The 21,834-nt window shown below is 42.9% G+C and overlaps 1 protein-coding gene across 1 annotated transcript; it reads left to right on the forward strand.

Moving 5' to 3' along the window:
- Window positions 1-575: 575 nt before the first annotated feature.
- Window positions 576-21,401, forward strand: tshz3a (teashirt zinc finger homeobox 3a). Its single transcript, XM_077569533.1, has 2 exons — window positions 576-960; window positions 17,295-21,401. Exons 1-2 carry the CDS (start codon window positions 921-923, stop codon window positions 20,609-20,611), a joined length of 3,357 nt encoding a protein of 1,118 aa, XP_077425659.1. The 5' UTR covers window positions 576-920; the 3' UTR covers window positions 20,612-21,401.
- The last annotated feature ends 433 nt before the right edge of the window (window positions 21,402-21,834 follow it).

The raw sequence follows: 21,834 nt of genomic DNA on the forward strand, positions 1-21,834 counted from the left end.
GAGGAATTTTATGGGGCCCTCTAGTAATGTGAGGTCCTTGGCAAATGCCTAGGTTCGCCTAATGTTAAGTCCACTTCTGAGTCAATCACAGGCCAACACAGGGTGAGCAAATTGTCAAGATTCGAACCTGAACCTCCGACCTGTGAGGCAGACATGGTAAACACTAATCCGTGTGCATGCAGTCCAATTGGAAAAATGTTTATATTGATAGGACGCTTGACATGAATGAATAAATGAATACTGTAAACTCTTATCATGAGAATACTCAAATTCAAAATGTGTCACAACACATGAGTCATAATGACTATTTTCATTCCAGTAGTTGCATTATTGTCATTGAGATTCATGCATGGATATGGTCAAATGTTCAAAAATAAAACACAAAAAAATCTAATAATAAAAAAAAAATGGACGTGATGTGACTCACACGTCCAATAGGTAGTAGGAGGAGGATACTAGTGGAAATGAGTGGGGAGAAGGGGAGGCGTCCTCTCTCTGCTCAGCCTGACAAGTAAAGAGTTAACGGGGCGGTGGGTTTGCCCATTCTCCACTTTGAGTGACGCGATCATCTCTCTTCTTCCCCCAAGTTTGCTTGTTACCAGAGCAGGCGTCCAAGCTGCTTGGACGCAAGCTGCGTGGTGTGTGTCCGAGCGCGTGCGTGCGCGCGTGTGTGTCTGTCTGCTTGTGCGACATCCTCGAGCACAATAACACGCCGGCAACGTTCCTGACGTGAACGCACCACCTCCAACCAAAAAGCATGACGACTTTTTCCTCTCCGGCGGACTCCTCGATGTTGTGCCGAGGCGTGAAGCTTTCTCTCTAAGCGGAAGGTGGATCTTCCCCCGAATACGGCGAGTGGCTTTGTCGCGTGTGGAGAAAAAGGAGGAGTTTGGCGAAAATCCCCGCAAATACAGTCACAAATGCCACGGAGGAAACAAGAGGCGCCCAAGCGCGCGCCAGGTACGTATCCCACTATCACGCGTGTGTCAAAATTGCTTTTAAATGCCTCACGTTGTGTTTATTCCACTCCATAGATGACTTATTTCAGCGTCTTTACCATTCGTATTCGTATTAGGGTGAACGTAGCGATCCGCTTTATCCTGCTGGCATAACTTCTTTACGCAAGCTAAAAAACAAAGTCGGATCCGTGCCGTGCTTTCTCTCTCCGTGAACAAGATAAACAATTTCGGAGCAGACAATGAGAGTTTCGTGGGCTGGAAGGAGCCATAATCGACAGTTGCCATGTCCGATTTGACGGTTGATTGATTGGCTGTCACGCGGCTTTGATGTGATCCCTCCCCGTTTGCATCAGAAAATCACTTCCCACCATGTGCTGCAGGCCCCTGACGTCACGTTTAAACCACTTTCAAAGGATCTGTGTACTTTTTCGCCTCCCCTCTAGCACACTCGCTGATGGTCAAGTGACTCACAAAAAAAGTGAGGTGGGGGAGAGAGGTTTCAAGGCAAGGCAATGTCCACACGTTCTTGTTTTTCTTTTTATGCAGCACATTTGTGTGTGCGCGTTTTTTTCAACTTACTATAACAAATTGTACTTACACACTAACATATGTTTACAGGCGGCTGACAATTGCATATTAAAACAACAGGTGGCGCTATAGCCCCTGACTATTATTTTAGCCAATCAGAAACCTGAGGGGGGGTGGGGTAGTCACATTAAATTTGATTGGCATTAGATTAAAATTCCTTGATAAGGTATGTGGAAATGGAAAACCTTTATTTTAATTTTGTGTTATTTATTTTTAATGATCTACATTCTTTTGGGGCAGCACAGTGGGTTAGCGGGTAGCAAATCCACTTTACCATTCTTGGGAATTTGAATCCAAACTCCGGCCTCCTGTGTTCAGTTTTTTCTCTGTGTATACAGGCTTCCTCTCATATTCCAAATATGCATACAAGGTTTATTGAAGACTATAAATTGTCCATAGGTGTGTGCGTGTTCATGGTTGTTTGTTCCTCCTCTCACCCAAATTCAGCTGGGATATGCTCCTGCTCTCCTGTTGACACCAATGACAATAAGCGCTATAAAAGTGGATGGATGACTGTAATTTTTGTGTTTGTTGTAACTGGCCAATATCTGAGAGCATAATAACGTTGCCCAGAAAAGTTGTGCTCTGCATGAACGTAGCACATCTTTTCATCGCTGATTGATCTCTTGTTCTTCTTTAGAGCTCAAACTAGTTGAGATTGAATCAGTGGCACCTCTGTTGGTGGCAGCCAAGTAGTGCACTCCCATTTTGCCACAATCCATCGCCTTTAATCAACAATCAATTCCACACTAGACTTTTTTTTTGTAATAATCAATTCCACAAATGAGCTTGTCCATCCTTAATGGGATGACAGAAGTTCACTCTGACATCATACCCATCAAAAAGCAGCACTTTGAAAACTCTTAAATGAAGTGCTTCAAAAGTCATTAGCATGTACACAATTGGCCAAAACACGTGTTCTGTAAAAGTAGCCGTACTTGCGTGAACCGGGGCTTGAAACACCACACACACTCACACACACACAAACATCACCCTCCCGTGTGCACACGTTCACTTTGAACACACACACACACACTCACACAGCGGCCAGGGGAGGTGGGAGGAGCGGGTAAGGGGTTGTAAAAGGAGCTGTGTGCTATGTAATGGAGGGGAGGAATGGGTTTGCTCTGTCAGACCGGGCCGCCACAACGGCTTTGTTTCATGTTTGATTTAATTGTCTCCACCCTGACAGGCCCATTCATCAATGGTTTTAATGGTCAATCAGAGACAGGCTGAGTGAGTGCTCCCATTCTGTTTAGCCATAAGCTGGCCCGGGCTTTTATTTCATCAAAATGCCCCAGCCTAATGTACATGCTCACTGGCTCAGAGTGGCCGCGGGGAGCACATAAAGAATGACTGAAAGCTTTCTGATTTCAGATCAGTGAGAAGGATGTTTTGTTCCTCCTCCTCTCTCGCTCTCCTCCTGCCCGCTACACGGCTGTTTGTCTGTTGATGAAAGGGAATAAAAGGGCTGTAATACAGATCGTTTGGTGTTTGTAGAAAACAACTTTTTTTTTTCTCGCCAAAACCACACTTCTTTGTGCATTCATTCATCCATCCATTTTCTTGCTTTTTTTTCCACACTCCCCTTGCACCCCTGTCAGTCAGCCTGTGCAGCTGCAAGTTATAAAGTTGTCAACTGTTCAGTGGCACACAAAGGGTGATGATGAATTGATTGCAGCACAGAGCGTGGTGATAGAGAGAGCAAAGAAAAGGATGACAGATGATGGGCCTTGATTAGGGACTTAGGGGGAGAGTCGGCCCACTGCAACCTTGAGACTTGCATGAAAAATCTACCTCCCCCATACACACACACACGCACACCCTGCTTTGCTCCCTCATTGTCTCTCAAGCGCACACTCTCTCTCCCTCTCTTGCCATCTTCTGTGCGAGTAGAAAACTTGTTTTGCCTGCTTCATTAGCATCGGTCCAATTAGCCGAGAGGCTGATGGAGTCCTGACAGGCCTTGTGATTGGAGATGACAAGCTCGGGGTGCCCAACCGAATGAGGTTTGCCACCACTTTGATGTAATCAACTTGATATTACACAGAGCTGCTCGCCTTTGGTTGTGCTGTAACTCAATTTTGCGCTGCAGGTGACAAATGGGCCGCGTACCTGCATCAGGTCTGAGTGGTCTTAACAACCGGGGGCAGGCAGCTTTGTAACCTAACTCAGCGAAGGTGGATGTGGAAATAAGACCGCTTGTTGTTTGTTTCCGATGACGCCTGTGGAGACAGTTGCAATCATTTGCAAACTTAGCAAACAAGCAACAATGGCTAGTTTATAACTTTTAGAGCAAATGCAATGAAATGGTAACGTGCAATATGTCTGCAGAGTTCTGCTAATTCTTTGCAATAGGGGAGACCAGGTCTGGATGTTACACTATTTTATTTTTTATTTTTTTTACATTTCCATATATATCTTGGAATCAATACATCATATATGAACAAAATGTGTATCAGATGAAAGACCTTAGATTTTATATTACATGCCATTTTCACATTTTGTGTGACATGTTGCCCCACCATCAGTTAAGTTGTCTCACTATATATGGGTTAAGTCACACTGGATTTTGCAACTAATAAAACAAGGACAAAATTGTTATCCGGTTTTGTTTTGTTTGACTTGAAAGTAAACATTGAAGTCAGCTGAAGAACATTTTTATCATTGACATTGAAAAATTTGTTGAACATAATCAAGCAAACATTAACATAAATTATGCAACATGCATTTGATTAAAGTCCTTTGGTACTGCTGGCACGTAGGTCATGGCTCTCAGGCTTAAATGCCCGTTTTGCCTTCCTTAAACTGAAATTTCAAATTTAATTTGAATTACAAACAAGAAAGCATTGTTTTATCATGAAACTTAAACCAGTCGTGAAATGTGGACATAGTTCCAACATTAACTGGAAGATTCATTTATCCTTTGGTCCGTTCTTTGCATTTGTGACAACTAACCCCAAAATGACTCGGACATGTTTCCCCAAGTACCATGTTGCCTAATATTAGCTCTAATTGAAAGTTATCTTAAAACAGAGCAATGACTAAGGTATGACAAGATGAATCCTGAATGGCACCACGAGTCCACATGAATTGCTGCTAAAATTTGTATATGGATGACGCTTGTTTCAAAATATATCAAATTAAAAGACTTTACTTTGGCTTGTGTGAAATGGTTAACTGGCGCTCATCTCAGCTCACAATTTGCTATTCTCTTCTCAGACAGGACACGATATTGGAAGAAAACTATTACTCCACGTTTTAGTTGCATCCTCTGATCGCAAAGATAACTGCATTGTTACAACTTACCAGTGTGACAACAAGCCCTGGTCTTCCTTATCCCTAATATTTTTCACTGGGAAGCCACCATTAGGGGAAACCACCCTGGGTTTCCTATGAACTTGTGTGACTTTTTAAGACAGAAAGAGGGCCGGAGGAGCGAGTCCATTTTGGAACATCCTCCATGGTAACGGTCTCCTGTTTCTGCAGGGTCAGATTTATGAGTGCCAGACTGGCAGCCATCACTCATGAGCGTGTGCGTATGTGCAAATCAGTGGGCATCTACTTTTTGATTTGTTGGCTTGGCTCATGCTGTGTGTGGTAGGGATCGACGGGCAGCGAGGTATTTGTAACCGCAGCCCGCTTGCTTGGATCACCATGTGTCGTTTTTCCATATGCCAAGTTAGGAACGCAAATACAAGTACTCGGAGCACACATTGCGCACACATGTTGTGTCCACGTAAAAGTAAAATGAGGTAAAGTGTTTGTATTTCTCTTTCTGGCCACCTGCTGTTTTATCTGTGAGACGTGTGGCCTTACAGAAGCAGCAGGGGTCAACCATCCGACTTTAAAACCACAACACGGCAACTTTTATTCACAGGTGTTAGTAAATGTTTGGGCCTCGCAGGCCTCCTTGCTAATGAAAGTCTTTTGGCTGGATTCCGTTGAAGTTGAGTCACGTCTGTGATCTATGTGTCTGATAAGTGCATACCTAATGAGGCTGTGAGCACCAGTGGAAGGAGGAAGGCTGACAGAGTGTTTCCCACTGGTATTGACAGATGCCTTTTTGTTTTTGCCATGGGCCTTGAATCCATAAATCCTGCCTGGGTAATGATAACATTGCCACCCTGCCAGGAAGTGAGTGCAAAAGATGAGAAAAGGCAAAGTGGGGGAGGACAAGGGGGAGCTGTTGGTGTAGGGTTTGATGAGAAAGAGAAGAAAAGTGGGGTGGCAAAGTGGCCCTCCTCTGTTTTTTAACACACACTTGACAGATGTCAGGCCATTGGGTTGGGCTCTGGGATAAGAAAGAAGCGCACGGTCACAAATAGAAAACTGCTAGCCATCCGCTCTTCCGGCTTTCTATGCTTTCAGACGAGGTTTTTCAGCAGGGACTGCCGTCTGGGCACTGAGTAGCAGGCTTTGTAAAAATAGTCCCACCGCTCTTGTGATAGATGCAGCTGCACTGTAGCGACAATTGGGACGCGCTGTAGCACTCCAAGCTCCACCACCCCATCCACTCTCAGTCCTCGCAGCGGTAGAAAGCCTGGCGGGATGTGTGCTCGTTTTGGGGAAACTGAGCCGCGCTGTTCTTCGGGGGGCCTGAAACCCAATCCAGGAGGAGAATAGCCCGGCCAAGCCAGAGAGCCGATTTCCTTTTCAACAGAGTCATTTATCACTGACCCACCCTTCGCTTCTGACACGGTGACGTGTGTCATTTATCAAACTGGCTTTAGCAGTCACACATGGGAGGGAGGTGGATGCGTGCGGTGCGGTGTGCTGCGAGAGAGTGAAAAACAGAGAGACAAAAGAAAGACGGCAGAATAGCAAAAGAGATGAACAGACGGGAAAGAAATGACGTGCAAGGAAAGGATCCCTTTTTATGCTTACGTTTGAGTGATTTTTATGGGAAGCTTTCCTGAAAGCTTCAAGAAGTTGGACTAAGGAAGGAGAGACGGTTGAGTTACCCTAAGTTAATGTTTTGACGAGTGACAGAATGTTCCGCAATGTCTGACTGAAGACGTCTTTATGTCGGGGGCAAATAATGTACTTGCATACAGTCCCAACAAGTGTTTGATTTGTTTTTGTGTACACATTATACAAACAAAGTGAGCTCTTTCACACGGGCTTTGTGTGTGCCTGTGCGTGTATGTGTGACCATATGGCGCCAGTGTTTAATGTGGTATGCGTGTGTGCTTGCTGTTCCCTGATGAGCAGGGCTGACAGGTATCACTCACTCAGCAGCCTGGCCTTTAAATGAACCCGGGCCGCTCTGCTCTCCCGTGGCCCTAACAGGCTCTCTGAAAGATGGATGCTTCTTTAAAAATCAGATTAATGATGGATACCAGGCTTATGGCGCCATTTATCATGAAGAATATTATTTAGGCCGCTCGTGTATGGCTGTAACTGGAGAGCCAGGACGAGAAGAAGCAGGGTGGAAAGCTTTAGACAGACACTCACTGTGTGATGGATGGCTGAGCTCTCTCTCTGAGTGTTACTAGACACCAGTGCCGCAGCAGTAGACCATAATCAGATAGCCCAGGGATGTTTATACCGAAACTACACTTCCAGCATTGGAAAGTTGCTGTATGAAAGGTGTAATCTCAGAAAACAGAAATCAGAACCTGGAGGGATTGTTAGGAACGGTGCGAGAATTTGTGACCACTCACATCTGGGCATGCTCTTGTTCATCAAGGTAGAGAGTCCATGTGTTTTCATTTATGCTTTCTGTATGTAAAATAAACCATTCTAGCACTTTTATTATACGTTTACAGGGACAATACCTGTACCGTTTTGCCCATGGAACAGAGACGGAAATACACATTTACATTTATCTGGGCAGTGTTTAGTAGATTTGAACCGACTGATTGAATGTCCATCTTTCCCAAACCCCCAAAGTCCGTCGACTGACCATTACGACCTAAAATTGCCACCTAACCTGATTTGCGGGTTAATTCGTGAGACAGTATGGTCATCACGCAAGTTAAAGGTTGCGGTTAGCTCTCCAACTCTCCTATGGCCCTGTTGAGATTTTCTTTAGCAAGATACGGAACCCCAATTTGATCAAAATCCTCCTCCATCATCAGTGTGTGAATGAGCGGTTCACTTTACTTGTGTGACTGGCATTGTAAAAAAAAAAAAAAAAAAAAAAGAGTACCTTGAAGGTACAAAAATTGAGATATTATGTAAGTGTAGCCTGTTTAAAAATGTCCAACTACCACACAACCAAAGGCACAAACTGTTTTGTCAATGCAAAAATCTGGTTGGCACAAAAAAACTGTTTTTTTGTGTGTGTCTTTCCCCTTCTCCTATGCCTCGAGATTTATGGTGGCCATCCATCTTCAAGCTGTGTCCATCACCTCCTCGTTGCTAGGCAATCATGGCAGCAGCTGCGTGATGGGAAAGGGGTTATATGTTGTCTCCGGCTTAATTTCCTCACCCCTCTGCACTCCAGCCTTACCCTGAGATTCAGCTTTTGTCACATTTTTTAGTCCATACTAATGGAAGATAAACTATATGCTAGAGTCAGTCCAACTCGAGATTATACATTTTCACAACGATACACTCTGAAACAGTCATCATAAAATTTGTCACTGGGGTTGTATCGTTAGCGGTACTGATTTTTGTGTCTGACGCTTTTATAGTTTGGGAACCTGTTACTACCTTATTAGCCCTTGATGAGGTACACTCACCTTGGAGTACAACAATTCACAGTTCGGGATACTTTAGAGAAGAGTACATTGAGGGAGAGAAATTTATATCCTGCCCTGAAACTGACATGAAGTCATTCGAACCACTGTACTATCACACTGACATGGTATAGCTGATGCTGTCTTAGAGTAAAGTTCACGGGTGCAGACGGTTTTTAAAGCCTGCTGTGTGAACTGGTTATAAAAACATTCCATGGACAAGTTATTCTAAGTATTACGTACAAGACAAGAATCAGACCTGCTGCACCTCATTTGAACTCCATGCTACAAATCTTCTTTGTTTTTTTTGTCTCTTTTTTCCTCTCCTATGTTGTTATAGATTGTTTGGCTCCGTTCACACATCCAGAAGTTCACACAATAATCACAAAAATAAGGCAGAATTGATGTGTAAGTGAGACCGGACCATTATTGTCTGTAGATAAACTTAATAACACTGTGTTTTCATTTGTTACATGATCACCTAGGATAGGTGCGATTATATTGATTGAGGCATTTTTCAACAAGGATCTGATTGTGTAGCGCTACTTGAATTTTCACTATAGAGTATACACCCGTCAGTTTTCGCAGGTGATAGTTATACACCATTTGTGTGAAATTCATTTTCATGCCTTAAATCAGGGTTCCCCAATTCCAGGTTTTAGATGTTTCCGCTCACCAGCACAGCTGATTCATATAATTAGCTCATCAGCATGCCTGAAAGCGATTCTGATTTTTAGTATCAGGTGTGTTGGTAGGCGGAAGCATCTAAAACCTGCAGGACTCTGGTCCTCGAAGACCGGAATTGGGGAACCCTGCCTTAAATTGTGTAAGGGAAATCTGTCCAATTAATTATTAAATCAATAATTGTTAATTATTAAATGAATAATCAATTGAGTCATTAATTGAAGGAGACTCAAATTTAATATTTAAATTAATTTTGAATCAGAACCTCATTAAAATTGTAAAGTAATGCATACTATACAGTATTTAACATATTCCAAACACGCTTCAGTTGTTTGTAGTCAATCTGTTATTTTAGTCACATTACTTTAATATTTTTGTATTCATTTATGAATGAACCTCAAAATTAATGGATGGTTGTTCTGTGCAACTAAGTATGTCCCTTCAGGGTAACCATAGCTCCTCTTCACCCCAAACTGATGTTGTGTTTGCAAAGAACACACATCACCATTGGTTTGTACGGAAGAGGGTTAGGGCCAGTGAAGAGAAAAAAAAAAGGTTGGCAGGATTCTCACTTTCATCATAGAATTCAGCCTTTAATCTCAGAATGATGTGACTAAAGTCAGGATTCTCTCTTTAAAGTGAGAATTGTCAGTCCCACTTTAAGGTCAGAATTCTAACTTCATTCTCAGAATTCTCAATTTATTCACAGAATTCTGACCTTAAAGTGCAAATTCTGACTTTTATTTTCAGAATTCTGACTTTATGAATTCAGAGATTTACTTTAAAATCAGACTTTTGAGATTAGTCAGAAAACTTCTCTAGTGAGAATTCTGAGAATAAAGTGAGAATGCTGCCAACCTTTTTCTTTTGTTGCTATTCTTGACTTGCTCTAATCCTCTTCCGTAGGTTTGCATTTTGAATATCTTGACATCAAATGCAGTTGTGCAATTGTTTCTCATGTCATCATTAATAGTTATCATACAAGAAAATAAGTATAGACACCCCGGACTGCTCTGGGTGTGTTGTTTGTCGGCTTATTATTTACCGTAACATCAATGCTATTTTTGATTATCATATCTGGCTTTTACTGTGTGATAGCAAAAAAATGTTGTTTTACATCCAGTTTTACAGTAAACTGCAGCTGGGAGGGAAAAATTAAAAACGTGAAGTAAAACCATTTTGCCTTTTATTTGAAGAAGTGTTAGCTACGCTACACGATCACTGTAAAACTGACTTGTGATGACTACTACAGTATCACTATTGTGCACAGGCATTCAGCAGATGCCTGCTGCTAGAGCAGCATCAACGCAGCTTTGGTGTTTTTAAGTGAATTAACATCGAACAAACTTTTCAGGGATGTGATTTTAAAAAAAGCGGAATTCCGCTTTTTTTATCTCCCCCGAAAGAAAAAAAAATCCGATTTTTATTTTTATTTTTATTTTTTTATTTTTTTTAGTAGTTCATTGTGTATGCACATGACTCCGACAGATAACATCTTCTGCTATAACAAAGACATTTGTGGTATGCTCTAATATGAGTTACTTTTCATTTGGTCATGATACAATTATTTGTTCATGAAATTTGAACTCTTCAACATTATTTATGTGTTAACTTAGTAATCACATTAGTTAGATATGATGATATTCTCAGTGATAGTTTTTAAAAGCAAAGGCAGTCCAATGTTTTTGAATGTGACTGATTTTGAGTTGACTAAAACTGCCTTTTTATATGGGATAGTTCAATATACATTGAAAATTTATGCTGTTGTTTTGTCTATTTCTTTGTCATGTGAGTGCATTGAAAGTACTTAAAAACACGGAAAACCCATGAGCTCCGGCCTTGTCCCCCCACCAGGGCACTGCCCTGGACCTAGCTGGGCCCCCAGACCCCCGGCTAAAATTTCAGATAATTTCACTTTGGTCAAATCACATCCCTGAACTTTATCTTCATCATAGTTTGTCCCATCACTACTTTACATTGGCCAAGCATCTTCTACTGAATTGTCATGACTTGTCTCGGTTCATTTTGAAGTCTCTCCAGCTAACTTCTAGCATAGCTTGCTGCCTGTGAATCATCGCTAAGCACTGTAAGCAGTGATTGAGTGGAGTGTAAAGTGATTTTTGTGGTAAATGTGGAAAAAAAACATAAATAAAGGGAAGGCCATGACAGTCGTGGCTGGATCTTTTATGGTCTTATCTGTCTTTAAGCCACATTATTATAAATTTACCCCAATCCAGTCTCTTTTTTCACTCTCTCTACAGTCCCACATATATACAGTCCCACAACACTCCCCGTCCCCCATGTGAGGTATATTGACAAGGTTCAGCCCTAAGGTTTGCTTGAGGCCAGAATAATCTCTCTGTTTTTCCCATCACCCGTATCACACATCCTGCACTACAATCAGCGGACACAATGTATTCACAATGCCATCAGGGGGTAGAGAACACGCATGCACACAAATAACAAATGACAAAGGCCCGCAAGATCACCGTAAACATGATCGCTTGTGTTTTGTAATGTCACAGCACAGGAGTGAATGAGTAGAAATCCAATTTAGAGCATAAAAATGTGTGACCTCAGTGAAGCTAAAGGTTGTAGGGAGCAGACCTTTATTGAAATTTTGGAAGATAGAAGTATTGTGCTTCAACAGTTGGAAAATACTACATCTATGACTGTGTTCAGTCAATTTATGATCATGCTCCTGCCATAGTTTAAGTTTTTTTTCCCATTATTATTATTACTATTATTGTTTAAAATTTGTTTTGTCATTAAGCTTTAGACAACTTGATTTAGAATATGTGCTTACTGGAGCACAAATTATGAAAGTGTCATTGAAAAATTTAGCCGTTCAATATATATATTATACCAGTGAGCCACGTCTGCTGCTAAAGTGTTGATTCGTTTTACATCCACCCATGACATTTTTGTGGTGTTTTTCTTTTAAAGCTATATCTGCTCAAGTGAATATGTTATTATTGTAAAAATATGTGAAGGATTTTTTTCTGTGGATGTTTTCTTTTAGTCTCTTTCTAGTCAGTCAATATATTATTGGACTGCTGCTATTTTGACAGTACTGTAATTATTCCAACCTTATTAAAAAGATTGAGGCTGCAGGGAAATTTGATATAAGAGGTTGAAGTTTGCAGATTGTGGTTTTGTTTGATTATAACTGAGGTGACTTCCTGTCCTGTTCCATTTAGGGCCTGTTTCCTGTGCCTAAGAGATGTCATGGATGTCGGTTTAAAGGTGCAGGGTTAGAATACTGTACTAATGTTAAGGAACGCTCTTCATGTTGAACTTTCTGCGGTCAAAGCCCTGCCTTCAAATCATCAAACATCATCTTGGCAACTCTCTGGAACTTCCTTTCCACTTGAACTTGCAATTCCAAACTTTATTTATGATGCATTTTTCACTGTTATTGCTTTAAACTCTCCATCATTTCCTAACAGTTTCAGTCATCTTTACTGTATGTAGGGACCACCCATGTAGATAACTTCCTCTCCCCTCTGCCAGCTGCTATTTCTGCATCGAGCAGTTCACTGTGTGATTGCTGTAATTAAACTCAGAAACAAGACTAAACATTTGTAAATTGTACTGCGGCTGATGTTTCTGAGCAAGAGCTGCCGATTAAATATTTCTATTTCTATTCATTTTATATTGTATATTTGTTTTTACCTTTTTGATTTGAAGCGATTGCAGTCAGAGCCAGACGCAGGTAGAGTTTTTAATGATGCATCCTGTTTACTACGTTGCTCTTGGGTAGGATCTGGCTCCCAGATGGTTTTCCCAGCTGTGAAGGCCCCACCAGTAACAAGCACGCGGATCATCTAGGGACTGATTTTAGAAAAGCACTAGGATTTAACAACAGGAGTGTAACGAGTTCTAAGAGAAGTAAATCCTCATTTGGGGGTTCGACATAGAATCACTTATACCACTCATGCATGTATGGTCCTTTGTTTGCATTTTCATCAAAACACTCCACATACTAAAAAATGTGTTAAATCAGCGATTGCTGTTTTATCAGCAATATCTGATGAACCCCCTAACTCATGGGATTGAAATCACCTCCCTGCTGATTCACCCCATCCCATCCCTGCAACGCGTTGTTGTTCCTGATAGTCAAGAGTATAACACTGCAGCGTCTCTATCAGATCATCTCTCCCTGCTGGTCAGCGGCCCTCATGTTTACGTAAATGATACTCCACAGGAATGCTTCCTGCATGCCAAGATGAGACTGTCTTTCCTCATCGCTCGCATTCATGCGCGTGTACAATTGTGTTTGGGCAGGAAGGGTGCTGTCCTAACTGACTGACTAACTTTATTTCCACAAACACAAGGTGGATTTGAAGCCGTGCATCAGGAGGTGAATTGTAGTTTTCCTGTGTACGACGTATAATCAGATGCCACACAGCAACAATGAGGTAGGGCTGCATACCATAATACAAAGAGTGAATTAACAAACCTTTGCGAACATGCTAATCTTTAGTTAATATTGAAGAAACTGCACACATACTGAGAGGCGTTTCTAATATTTTGGTTACTGAAGGGGACGCCACCTTTTCAATAAAACGAAGTGCATTTGTACACCACTGCTTCAACACCCAACTAACACCTTTAAAAACACATTTTGTCACTTGCTGTTGTTTGAAAGTGGCATCACAGGTGCTTAGAGCTCAGTTAACAACCAATCACAGCTCACCCGTTTTTTTGTTGTTGTTTTTTTTTTTTGGGGGGGGGGGGGTGGTCATGTAATGTTCGCAAACTGATGTCATTTTCAGTTGGCAGCAAGTAGCAAAATGTGTCTTTAAAGGTATTAATTGTACATGAAAAATAATGACAAAATATTAGCTTTGTATTCCTGAAAATGGCAAAATGAGTCAAATATCCCTTTAGATTCAGCTCATGTGTATAACCTAAGAAGCATACCCAACGTTGTGGCCATTTGGTATGTAGTAAGACTCCAGGTTAAAAGTTTTATTAAAATAAAGGAAGTATAATAATAATAATAATAAATTAGATTAATGCACATTTCACTTGTTACCTTTAAAAAATAAAAAAAAACATTTTATCCAAAACAAACAAATGTATTTCTTTTCATGGTTATTTTTTAAAGTGGCATGTCATTCAACCACAACTGGAATTGTCTGTCACTGTTTGCTGCACCACAAAACCTCTCTTTTTTTTGTGCCACAGACCGGTTTCATGTACTGTATCTCAATATTTTGATGGGCCGACATAGAAATAAAATAAAAACAAATAATTAAAAATGCGTACTGCGATTGGCTGGCAACTAGTTCAGGATGTACCCCGCCCACTGCCGTAATTCAGCTAGGAAAGGCTCCAGCACCCCTGCGACCGTTGTGAGGAATAAATAAGCGTTTAAGAAAATGGATGGATGGATAATTAAAAATATGTATCAACATAGTTGTAGTTGTTTTAATTATCTTAGAGACCTTAATTTTATTCTCTTAAATTAGCCAGTCCAATCTTGGACTAATGGGAAACAATGACAAGCCAATTGTGCTATCTGACCAGTCGACTCCAAAATTGTGTTCTGATTCACAAAGATTGGATGTTGGAAATGGATGTAAGGTAGCCAGTGCTTTTTTTGGTCAGCTTTGGAGGCTTCCCTGGCCCATTTTGCAAGCATGTTGTCGTCTATTAATTAGAGTGGATTTGGCACGTGAGAATTACCTGTAGTGAAAACTCTGTAGGGTAAGTAACGTTTACTGCAGCGCTGACATTGTCTCTTAAATGCAGCAAGGGTTTTCTTAGAATTATGGTCCCTTCTTCTGTCTCATCACACATCCTTTTCCACTTCCCGAAAAATATTCTCTATAGAAATTTGCTTTTTACTCATTTTGCTAGCTCGTTTTATTACCATACCATGTGGCCGAGACAAGCGGTTTGGTGTTAAGTACAGGCGAATGCACCTGATTTAAAAAATAAAACTTTTCAGGCTTTGATGACCATATGAGGCCTGATAACTAATGTCCTACATTTCAGTACCGGTTCCCTGCACGGTGGTTGGGGACACCATATTAGGAACACCACGCATTGGTTCTAGACCATATGCTTACATATCAAGGAGATAGTTTAATAATCGTTGTTGTTTTTTTTTTATACTAAGGGAGCCTCTATACTCCCATCACCTTTTATTAGCTTGATAAATCACCTCTGTTGTCAGTCAAGCCAGGGAGAATAATTGGATGTGGTTGTCGCCCTACGTGATGGATTATCAGTCATTGGGGATTAAATTAACAGATAGCGCTCAGACATAATGGTTTTTGTTTTGCATTTTAAATTGCCTGGGAGCACAGCTACACTCTGTAGGTTTTTATAGCTCGTCCTTTTGGACTTCACTCCCCCACTTTGCAATTTAGGCCTAATGACAAATGAACATTAATAGGGCTGCAGTCCTGAATTTATTCTACAAACTTTAAGCCTATAGAGACCCTTGGGAACCCTTGCAAATGGTGGCAGCGTAACATTAAATAGGTTATAGCATTAGATGCATGAACCTGTCAGACAATGCGCAGAGATGTGTAGCATACATTTTTATTGAGGAAGAGACAAGTGACCTGACAACTTGGTCAAGTGGTGTAGCAGCCTCGCCTGATACAAGCTGACATCTGTGACTAGTTAGCGGGGATACAAACACATTACAGCGACTACCTCATCCTGACTTGATTTCCTCTTTCAAATGAGAATCTGACAGCAATTCCTTCCAGAGGAGAAGCGGATGAGAACCTAAAGTAAAAGGAAAGAGGGTGTGGGCAGGCGCTTGCCTGGTAGCAATGTTCCCTTGCGTGTCTGCCCGAGCATGAGCAATTTAACTCCTTGCCCCTTTCTCCGTGCTCCCAGACCCCTCCCTCCCTTTCACTTCCACATTATCATAATTGTGTCCAGAACATGAGAGGCCAGGGAAGTGATCATGTCATTTTATTTACACCCTGCTTGGCCCTTTTTACAAACGACATGCCACCGACTGCCAAACGGATTGGGGCCCGACGACATCTTTTGATCAGGGCTGTCGGGACCTATCAGCCTAGAATGGCAGGTAATGGATCCCAGTGACAAACCAAATCTCTGGGAGGACAGAGAGTGGGCCGCACCTGCCAGGTCTCCATTAGGCTGGCCAGCACTGTGGAGCTGCCTACTGACTCAGCCCCCAGGGCCTAAATCAGACCAGCGCCAGCCACATGGATGTCTGGAGATTGGCTGTTAGCACTGGAAATGAGAGTTATTTCTGCTATGACATTTTTGTTTAGAGAGGACGTCCGTGTGCGTGTGTGTGTGTGTGCGTGCGTGTGCGCGCGCGTGCATGTGGAGAGGCAGAATTTAGTCACGGTGTTTGTGTGTGGAATTTAGACTTTCTGAGTGAACAAAGTCGCCGCAACTAGCAGTTCTTTGTGAGCTATACTAGTATTCGTAAGGCCTGGTTGACATTCAATCTAACTAGATGTACAAAAATGAGCAAACACACTGTTGAGATGGTTGTGAATGAACTTGCATTTAGTGGAGGGCTGTATCCCATATGAAGTATACACAGTAAAAGCCAGAGTCAGGTTTCTTGAATGTCGTACTTTAGTTTGATATATACTTCTATTTCAATCTTTTCTTCCTACTTGTTTGATTTCTTGCTCTTATTTAATGACATGCAAAATATGGTATTGCAATTTTGCATGGCAGTTAAAACCTGTAAAGATTTGTCGCATGAAACCAACTGCGCACATTACAGAGCTAATGAACTCTTCAGCTCACTGTAGGATGCGTATCTGACATGTCAAACTCGCATCAACAAAATTCAAACATTCCTCTTTTGGAACTCTTCATCGTTTGCTATTACGAGCGTCTGTAAGTGTGTGCGTGATCAGAGAAAAGGGCAGATGAAGAGGCGTCAGACATATTAACTGACAGATGGAGGTTGATCCAACTCATTTATTACCCCAGAGGAGAATGCCACAGTAAGATTGGGCTTCATTAATTTCAGATTTAGTTTTCATTTCAAGCTGTTGCGCCCTGAGATAAATAAAATGGTGCATTATGTTTTTGCCAAGATATTTCTTTTTTTTGTTTTCCTCCAATACAGGGAGTGAAAAGAGGGGAGGCATAAGTTCCATGTGGCTGGGGTAGTATATAAATACAGGCTCGCCTGGAGGAAAATAACACCTCAACGGTTGATGAGGTGAAATGGGATGACTGTAATTTCTCAGCTCAGCTTTAAAGGCTCCCACACAGATGGCTCATTTATCCCGGGGAGTCCTCGGGCACACATTGCAGAGAAACTTTTTTCAGTTATTCTAACACAGCGTGTTGACTCCTTGCAATTTTACTCATCTTGTTCTTTCTCTCTTTGTCTCCATTTGCCCTACAGCCTATTCTCCGGAGGAGCTGACAAAGCACCCTGCAGAGGATGAGGATGAGGAGGCGGAAGCGGACGACCTGCCCTCGGCCCCTCAGGATGACCTTCCCATGAAAGATGAGATTGTGGAGAAAAGCGTCGGGCCTGCCAAGGACCAAGCATGTGACCAGGAATCAGTGGGGGCTACGGAGCTGTCAGGGCAGGAGATGGACAGCGAGTCACATGTGAGCGAGATCAGTGATTGTCTCTCCGACTTTGACAGCCCCTCTCGAAAAACTGAAGGGAACTTGGGCGCAGCGCCTCTAAATGGTGGCACAAAGACACCACCCGTTGGTATGGACACTTTGGAACATATGAAGGCCATCTACTCCAGCTTCCTAACTAGCCCTCTGTGGGCACCGCTGAACTTTAATACAAAACCAATACAGGTGCCACCATCTGCTTCGACAGAGAAGCCAACTCGCAGCAACAGCACCAGTAGCAGCAGTAGCTGTAGCAGCAACAGCTATGACTGGCATCAGTCAGCGGTGGCAAAGACGCTTCAACAAAATCCTCCCCAGAGTCATCATTCTGCCCAATGTGAGCCGAGCCTCTTTAGCACAGTCCAGCTCCACAGGCAAAATCCAAAGTTGTTTGGTTCGATTTTTACCGGGGCCAGCAAGTTCCGCTGCAAGGGCTGCAGTGCTGCTTACGACACACTGGTAGAGCTGACAGTTCACATGAACGATACGGGCCACTATCGGGATGACAACCAGGATAAATCAGGAAGTGGTGCAAAGCGCTGGTCCAAGCCCCGCAAACGGTCTCTTTTGGAAATGGAGGGCAAAGAGGATGCCCAGAAGGTTTTGAAGTGCATGTACTGTGGCCACTCCTTTGAATCTCTGCAAGACCTCAGTGTCCACATGATCAAGACCAAACACTACCAAAAAGTGCCTCTGAAAGAGCCCATGGCCCCCGTGGCCACAAAAATTGTGTCTTCTAAAAAAAGGGGACTTCTGGGGCTAGAGCTCACTGCCTCACCACGTTCTAGAGAAGGAACCCCGAAAGCAAAGCACCCGCATTCAGACTTGAGCGAATCCTCACAAAGACGTTCCTCCAGCCCCTACACAGCTTCTAGTAACCGATATGCTCACCAGAATGGCGGTAGCTATGCCTGCCAGTTTGAATCCAACAAATTCCAGATCCTCAAATGTATGGAGTGTGGGAGTTCACACAATACATTGCAAGAGCTGAGAACCCACATGATGGTGACCGGGCACTTTCTAAGAGTGACGAACTCTGTAGGAAAGAGAGCCAAAACGCTTCCCGAGGCCACCTCCCCTAACCCTGGGAGAGTAAGCACACCTACGGAGCCAAGAGTTCAGTCCGTCCCGCTGGCACCCTCCACCTTCTCTCCGCCGCCTCTTCAAACCACTCCAACTCCCCCTGCCAGCTCACCTCCTCTCAAAGAGATCAAAAGGGAGGAGGTTGAGGAGGAGTGTACAAAACAAGAGGACATTGGCAACGAAAAACAAATTGTAATTTCAGTCAGGAAGGAGGAAGATCCAGAGAAGGAGGAAAAATATGATATCTCAAAGTATAACTACCTTACTGAAGAGGACCTAAAAGAGGGCCCTAAAGGGGGCTTGGATATTCTGAAATCACTGGAAAACACTGTGACATCAGCTATCAACAAGGCCCAGAGTGGGAATCCAAGCTGGGGGGGCTATCCTAGCATTCACGCAGCTTACCAGTTTCCTAGTGCCATCAAGCTCCAACAGGGAAGCATTGAAAAGAACTCCCCAATGAAGTTCTTGTTTAACGGTGCGGACGGAGCGTTGTCCTCCCTCGTCAGAAACCAGCCTCTAATCAGCCCACCCCTTACCCAGTCGTCTCCCTTTCCCAGCAACAACTTCCAGGCGATGGAGGATTTAGTGAAAAAAGTGACTGAGAAAGTCGCAAAAGTAGAGCAAAGGGTGAAGCGGTTGTCTCCCAAAAGGGAAAACCATATCTCCCCTTGCAAAAGTGAGGTGGGCGAATTGCATAAGGGTAAAGAGGCCGACTCACCTCGGGAATTGAGGGCACTCACCCCAGCCAATAGTGACAGGGGAATCCATAGCGACCGAGCATCCCCGGCAACAGAAACCAAGAGAGAGACAGCCGTCAAATCCCCCCACGCCTCCGATTTAACATGCAGCACCGCCATCATCACTGGCCATACTCCTCCAGAGCAGCCCTTTGTCAATCCTCTAAGTGCTCTTCAGTCAGTAATGAGCATTCATTTGGGGAAAGCAGCCAAGCCCTCCTTGCCAAACCAAGATCCCCTGAGCCTGCTCTCCAGGTTCAGCCAGAGCATGGCCGAGAGGGCCGCTGTGGCCGCCCCTCCCCCACAGACTAAGAAGCCTGAAACTGTAGTTGACAATACTTTTAGTCAGTCCAGTGATGACCAGCCTATGGACCTCACAAAAGGGAAAGGCGAGACAGGAGTATCTGTAGCATCGGCTCCCTTAACACCCTCATCCACTGCCTCCTCCATTTCTCCCTCCTCTCTCGTCACCCCTATACAGCTAACGGTGGTTTCTCCCTATACATCCAGCAGCCCTTTGCATGAGAACGCATTGTCTGACATCTCAGACATGCTGAGAAACCTGACACAATCCCAGCCCACCCCGAAACCAGCGTCTCGGTCACGGGTGACTGATAAAGTGGAGGGCCTGGTCTCCGCATGCGATGATGACGACGGAGCCCTGCACGGTCACAAACGCAAGGGTCGACACTCCAGCTGGAACCCCCAGCATCTCCTCCTCCTGCAGGCGCAGTTCGCCTCCACATTGAGACAAACCTCCGAGGGGAAATACATCATCAATGATCTCACCCCACAGGAGAGAATGCACATATCTCGTTTCACAGGTCTTTCGATGACAACCATTAGCCACTGGCTGGCTAATGTCAAGTACCAGCTAAGAAGAACAGGCAGAACCAAGTTCCTGAAGAACTTGGACTCCGGTCAGCCTGTATTCTTCTGTAGTGAATGTGCTTCACAGATCAGAACACCAGCTGCGTACGTTGGTCACCTGGAAGCTCACCTCGGCTTTAGAATCAGGGAGTTGGCTAAGCTCTCGCCAAAGCAGACTGTCAGGGACTCCCACACTCTCGCTGAGAAGATCGCACCGCTGGAGCCGTACGCGTCGCCACAAGATGACTGCAGTAGCAATGGCTCTGTATACCGCTGCCAGCTCTGTGTCCGGAAATTTGCCACTAAGCATGCCATCAAACTTCACCTCAGCAAGAGTCATGGGAAGTCTCCGGAGGACCACTTGCTGTATGTGTGCGAACTTGAGAAACACTAGTGTGCTCTCATCAGTCAAAAACTGGATGAAGTTCTATGGAATTTGTTGAAAACAACAAAAACAAATTGTGGTATAATGCACTAAAATGCCAAGAACTACTACTGGTAAAAAAAAGTGTCAGCACAAAGAATTTACGTCTATTCGGTCTATAGGATTTTTGTGTGTCTGTATTTAAAGAAAGTGTTTTAAGATCAAATCTGAATGTCCAAAATATTCAACCAAATTTATTGCTAATTGTGCGGTCTGTCTCAATTTATGTACACCTTTTGGTGTGAAAGACAAAAGGTAATAAAGGTAAAGTAATCAAATAACTTGAAATTCATCAACTATATTTATTTTGTATTTTTTGTGATTTTATTTGGGTTCGATTTTCTGGTAAAACTGCATGTTCAGATTTGTACAGTCATGTCCTGTCCTGTCCTGCCCCAAGTTTTAAAATGACACTTCAAATTGGTCTTATAACAGCTTAAAAACAAACCAAATGCCGTAAAAAAGCTCTTACAAAAAAACTAAACAAAAAAAAATCTGCCAAACAGCTAAATTTTATTTTTAAATGTATTTCTATGTCTATCTTTGGAGTTTCTTGCTGATTGTAAAAGATTCACTGTACTTTGATAATTGAGTGAGAGACGAAATCCAGGTCTGTTTATGTAAAAATGTACATATAGTGTATATGCTTACACTTGCTGTTTAAATTATGCATACTTGTTATATTTCTTAATTTAAAAGGACTATGACTATCCACTGGTGCAGAGCCTTGAAGAAGAATAAAAGGACAATGTTTTGCACACTAGTTTTATAAATGTTATTTGATAAAGAAAAAAACAACTATGTTAATGCCTTGTGCTTCTATTATTAAACTGAAATAATGCTGCATAGAATGTGATTTGTTTCATCATTTTATATTTACCGTCTCTATTTGCATTCATAGTAATATTTAACTGCCGCATCAAATTGTATCCCTATATTTTCTGTATCGCCTGTCCTCACTACCGTGAGCTGTAGCCTATCAGAGATGACTTTGGGTGAGAGTCGGGGTCACGCGCAAATCAAATTTACTGCAATCTCTCTTCGTTTGATCGCAGAGTCCTGGTACGTTCGTCTTTACAATTCTCGGTGATTCCTTTGTCGCCACGTCGGGCCTGGCTCGGGGGGTGCGAGGGGTGGCATTGCCTGCAAGGCGTCTGGCAGGTGTTGCGTGCTGCATGTAAACCACCAGATGT

The sequence above is a fragment of the Vanacampus margaritifer genome, chromosome 6 (genome assembly GCF_051991255.1).
Source record: "Vanacampus margaritifer isolate UIUO_Vmar chromosome 6, RoL_Vmar_1.0, whole genome shotgun sequence".
NCBI classification, from domain to species: domain Eukaryota; kingdom Metazoa; phylum Chordata; class Actinopteri; order Syngnathiformes; family Syngnathidae; genus Vanacampus; species Vanacampus margaritifer.